At 37.1% G+C, this 5000-nt stretch overlaps 1 protein-coding gene across 1 annotated transcript in view; it reads left to right on the plus strand.

Moving 5' to 3' along the window:
* LOC138013754 (chromosome transmission fidelity protein 18 homolog) overlaps positions 1-5000 on the plus strand; it is a 77097-nt gene that overhangs the window by 63569 nt on the left and 8528 nt on the right. The window contains exons 10-12 of the mRNA XM_068860826.1: positions 2634-2757; positions 2860-2905; positions 3002-3024. Of these exons, the coding sequence (XP_068716927.1) occupies positions 2634-2757; positions 2860-2905; positions 3002-3024 (193 nt within the window). The remainder of the gene's footprint in view (positions 1-2633; positions 2758-2859; positions 2906-3001; positions 3025-5000) is intronic.

Below are 5000 nucleotides of genomic sequence, written 5' to 3' on the forward strand. Positions count from 1 at the left end.
TGCGAACAACAGTCGCCATCAAACTTAATTACTTCTTGCGGTGTTTTGTTTGAACCGGCAAGAAAACCCCAAAAACCCCTGTGGGGAAAAAGAACGGAAGGTAGTCTTCCAGGAAGATGCAGTCACACAAACCTTGAAGAGAGAGGCAATTGTATTTGCAGGTAGAGAAGTATGTAAAAACATAGAGAATAGGTAAGTTTAGATGATCTACGTAAGTTTGCAAATGTGAAAGCATACAGCATGGGATGCACCGTATATGCAGAAGGAAATGTTAATTAAAACTGGTTGTCCTTGCATTGGCGAAACGTTTGTAGTTTGAGGTAGATTCAGTGGATCACATCCTGGTAAAAACTGAAATGTATAAAAAAATCACACACGATCCATGGGGTGCAGCATGAATGGGGCTGTGCTGAAAGGCCTGAAGGGACTTGTTGTGAAAAAGGCATGGCAGCTCCAGCAAGGTTCTGTGGATGTTAAGAGCCAACACAGTGCAATGACAACTGTGGGAACCAGGGTCCACGTGCTGCCACATGAATGGAAAAACAGTTCTGAAAGGCCGGAAGGGACTTGATGGTTCAGTCAATATTAAGAGCTAACATCTTGCATTGTGCAGTGACATCTGTGGGAACTAAAGGGTTGATTTTGATTAATGTGATGCATGTAGCAATACAAAAGAGTAATGGCTTGTCAGCTAAGAAAAGCAATTTGAAACAAACAGTATTGGGCAAATAGGCTTAAACTATAATCCAGTCTGTTCAAATCTCTGTGGATCTGTCACACATTTTGTATAAATAAGTAAAAAGAAAGAAGTCCCTAGATTATCCGTAGAGGCAGCAGTATATAAATAAAAACATGTCTGTCAGCGAAGCCAAGCTTGCGACGCAATGAACACAAACAATATACTTCAGAGCCAAGAGCAATCAATCCCAAAAAAACAGGGCACAAGAAGCCCATTTTTTTCCAAATGAATATTGGCAAAAACAAAACTGACCACATTGCAGAATTAAGGGGCCGATTACATGAGCTGGGCTGGCCCTGTTAGACAGGCTGGCTCGTTTAGCCAAGATCCAAGTACCTCTGAGAAACACACCAAAAATCAATTTTGCGATTACATGGAAAAATCTCAGCCTGGGATCCTGGCTAACTGGGCTGAGATTTTTTCATGTAATCGCCTTCACTGGGACAGCCCGGTTAGCCGGGCCAGCGATTTCTAACCACATTACTCCACTTTTATGTTTAAATACATGATGTATAGGATACCAAGCCTTAAGGCTTCTTTAAATTCTATGATGGTAAATTTTAATAATAATTTAGCGAGACAAACTTCCCTCCAGTTCTTGTTGTTGTTATCTTTTTTCACACGACATATTCTAAATTTGGTCAGCAAAAATGTTGGACTGCGGACCGGGTATAAAATGCAGACCAGGTATGAAACGCAGACCATGGACTAGGTATAACACAATGACTGAGTTTTCAAAAACGGAGTGTAGAACAAGCGTAGGTTTGTGCTGACCCAGATACACATTTTAAAAAAGCCCTTGAGTACTCTTGTTCCATGTGAAGATATTGTCACATACACAGAAATGCTCAGTTGCAACATTGACTGCGCTAGAGAAAGTAAGAGTAGAGATTTATCACAAAATTGTACTTTAATCCACAAATTTGGTAAGGAAAAGGAAAGGAAATTAGCATCTCCCACTGAAGTCCTTTAACTTTCTTGATTGCCGTTAAACATAAAGCTGGTGACCCGCAAAGGATTTTATAAATTACTTTTGTCTTACGTCTGATAAATACAACATACACACCTTTTGCAATTTCAACCGTAATCTTCAGCGAGCTATTGATCGGCGTTTCGAGAAGCCAAAAATATGCTTAGGACTAACTCTTCAAAAATAACATTTGAATTTACCTTAATTGTACGTTTTTTTGAATGGGTCTTCATTTTCGAGGTCTTCGGTTTTCGTTTTCGGGGTCTTGAATAGACCAATTCGGTTAACTCAATGTTGTATTCAAATCTTTTGGGAATAAAACTTTTTCTTCCAAGTATTTCCATATCATTTAAATGTGAATGCTTCACTGTCATGCAAATTCAACACACAAAGAATCTTAACCCCAAGAGATTTGAATTGGGTACAACATTGAGTTAGCCGAATTGGTGTATTAGTTAGTGAAAGAGGCCCTACACCTTGCTTCTGCACTGGATAAGATCTAGAGAAATTCCCGGGTGACAGGAATGCCCCCAATTGAATCATGGGAAATAACTAACTATGGATGTCACACTCAACAAAAAATCCGTTTATTTCCTCTGGGCAATAAATTCCATTTTTTTCAACTAGTTATACATCATTTAACTGACATGCAAGTGTTCTTAGATGAGGCCAAAGATCGAGGTCGATATCACCCTCTCACATTTTCGTAATTCTGAATATCATATAAAAAATGCCACTTTTTTAATGCACTGTTACTTTTATTATTTATACAGATTAAGATTGTGAATATCATTTTTAGCATTTCAGTAGATTATATATTGTAAATTTAAGATTGTTTAAGAATTTGTTAATAAAAGTTATTGCTGATTTTTTATTTTAATTTGTATTACTGACTTCAAATAATTGATTTTGTTTGCCTTAAAGTGACGATCGATCCCAGGAGATTTTCAGGAACACTCTTGAGGCATCAACGCAGATGAAGTCTGTCCTAGGACACAATGAAAAGCCAAACTGCTTAGTTATTGATGAAATAGATGGAGCACCAGCGGTAAGTTTAGAAGTCAATCTAGTATTCATTATTTACTTACTTTTTTAATGTTCCTTACTTAAATTTTTACTATTGTCACAACTTTTACTTGTTTCCTTGCAGCCAGCCATTAATGTTCTGTTATCTGTTATCAAACAAAAGGAGTCAGGTAAATGCAAACTGCAGACTTGAAATAGTGGTCTGAGACAGAGAGAAAGTGCTTTCCCTTAGAGTTTTCTAGTTGTTTTTGTTATTTCATGTTTAGGCCAAGTTGAAATCGAAAGAACAGTGAGAGATACAACCCCTTTTAGCTAAACTAAGGTTGTCTCCGAAAAAATGACCGTACTAACTTTATTGTAACATTAAAATTTATAAATATTTTTAAAAAATTCAACCACACTGGTCAATCTTTTTATGGGGCATCATGAAAGACTATGGTTAGAAAATTTTCAAGGCTCTAAAATGTTATTTTACCGCCGATATGTTGACGACACTTTTTGTATATTTCACTCTGAACATGATGCCATTGTATTTTTTTAACTCTAGACACCCAAACATTAGGTTCACTATGGAAAAAGAAGCTCATCGCAGGTTACCCTTTTTAGATGTTTTCATTGATAATAATGATCCCATTTCTTTTCTAACTAGAGTTTACCATAAGAAAACCTTTACTAATTATTTCAGTTTCACTTCATACTCTTACAAAGTGGGTCTCATCAGGACTTTTATTGATAGGTTGGGGCTACACGAGGACATAACTAGGCTTATGGAAATCCTAAAAAAGAATCTTTTCCCTGCCCATTTAATTGAAAGGGTTGTAAACCGTTACATTACTGGGACCCTAAGTAATCATTGTCCCCAGGGTTCCCTTCCCACTTCGCCTATAATTTATTTTGAGCTACCTTACATAGGCCATTTTTCTGTCTTAACTCAGAAAAAGATCCATCGCTTTATCAAATGCTACTGCAATGATCTGGACATCAAACTAGTTTTTTCCTCCTTTAAGATAGGCAACTTGCTTGGTGTGAAAGACCCTATCCCTGGCGGGCTTTGTTCACGTGTGGCTTATAAGTTTGCATGTGCGGGCTGTAATGCCTGTTAGGTTGGCGAAACAACCCGACATTTTTCCACACGCATGCGTGAGCACTTAGTCAGTGATAGGGCCTCTCACATTTTCAAACACCTATAGAATGCTGAACAATTTGGGGAATAAACTCATACAAATCCTTATATTTATTCCCAAGAGCCTCGAGATGATGTCTTTTGTTTAGGACTGAATTTTAATATATCGAAATTGGTTGATTGTGATGTTTCTTGCCTCAAAAATATTGATAATTTTACTTCTTTCTACATGTGTCGACTTAAAAAGCAAGGAGAGCTTCCATATTAAGCGGTTGAAACCTGAACTCAACAAACAAGTTGATGATGTCAGTTTAGCATTACACTTTTAAACTTTTACCGTTATGTCAGTTGTGTTCTCTATAATATTGTTGGTTTGTTTGAATTTTACCTACTTGTAACAAACATTTAATCTACAAAGAATCATTGTATAGAGCGATTCCTTATGGGGTTCCTTTACTCGGTAAACGCAATCATTATTGTGCCACTGATGAGTTTCTCAATAAGAGATGTGACGAATACAAAGGGTATCTTAAATTTCACGGCTATAATGCAGATCTGGTAGACAAGCAATTTTGATAGGGCTATTGTTTGTATGTGTAGTGTAATGAATGCAAGACCCTTCTCGTCAGTGGCGTTTTTTTCAACAGCTATAGCTGGCTGCTGTTTTAATTATGTAATTATCTCTTGTAGCTTTAGTTTGTCTTTTTTGTTACTGTGCGTACGGCTTGTTGTGCTAATAACTTGTCTATTGTACTTTCGTGGTCATTCTTTGTTCAAAATCGAAAATGTACTAATTGCTGTGCGGGTAACAATGTCACTTCTGGGAATAACAGCTACCATTTTCATTTTCCGTTATACATATGTAAATTTCAATGGATCGCAGAAACCTAAAATTTAAAACTATCTCGCTGAATGTTGGGGGTATTCGTACGTTAGAAAAATGTAAGTCAATTTTCAATTGGATAACCAAGGAAAACTCAGACATTTGCTTTTTGCAAGAGACTTAGGGAACCGAGGAGATTGAAAATCAGTGGAAAAAGCAGTGGCCTGGAGATATTTATTTTGCTCGTGGCTCTTTCCATAGTCGTGGGGTCGCCATTCTTGTACGAAAATCCTTTGACTTCAAATTAAAATCAATCCGA

This window comes from Montipora capricornis, chromosome 8 (genome assembly GCF_036669925.1).
Source record: "Montipora capricornis isolate CH-2021 chromosome 8, ASM3666992v2, whole genome shotgun sequence".
NCBI lineage: Eukaryota > Metazoa > Cnidaria > Anthozoa > Scleractinia > Acroporidae > Montipora > Montipora capricornis.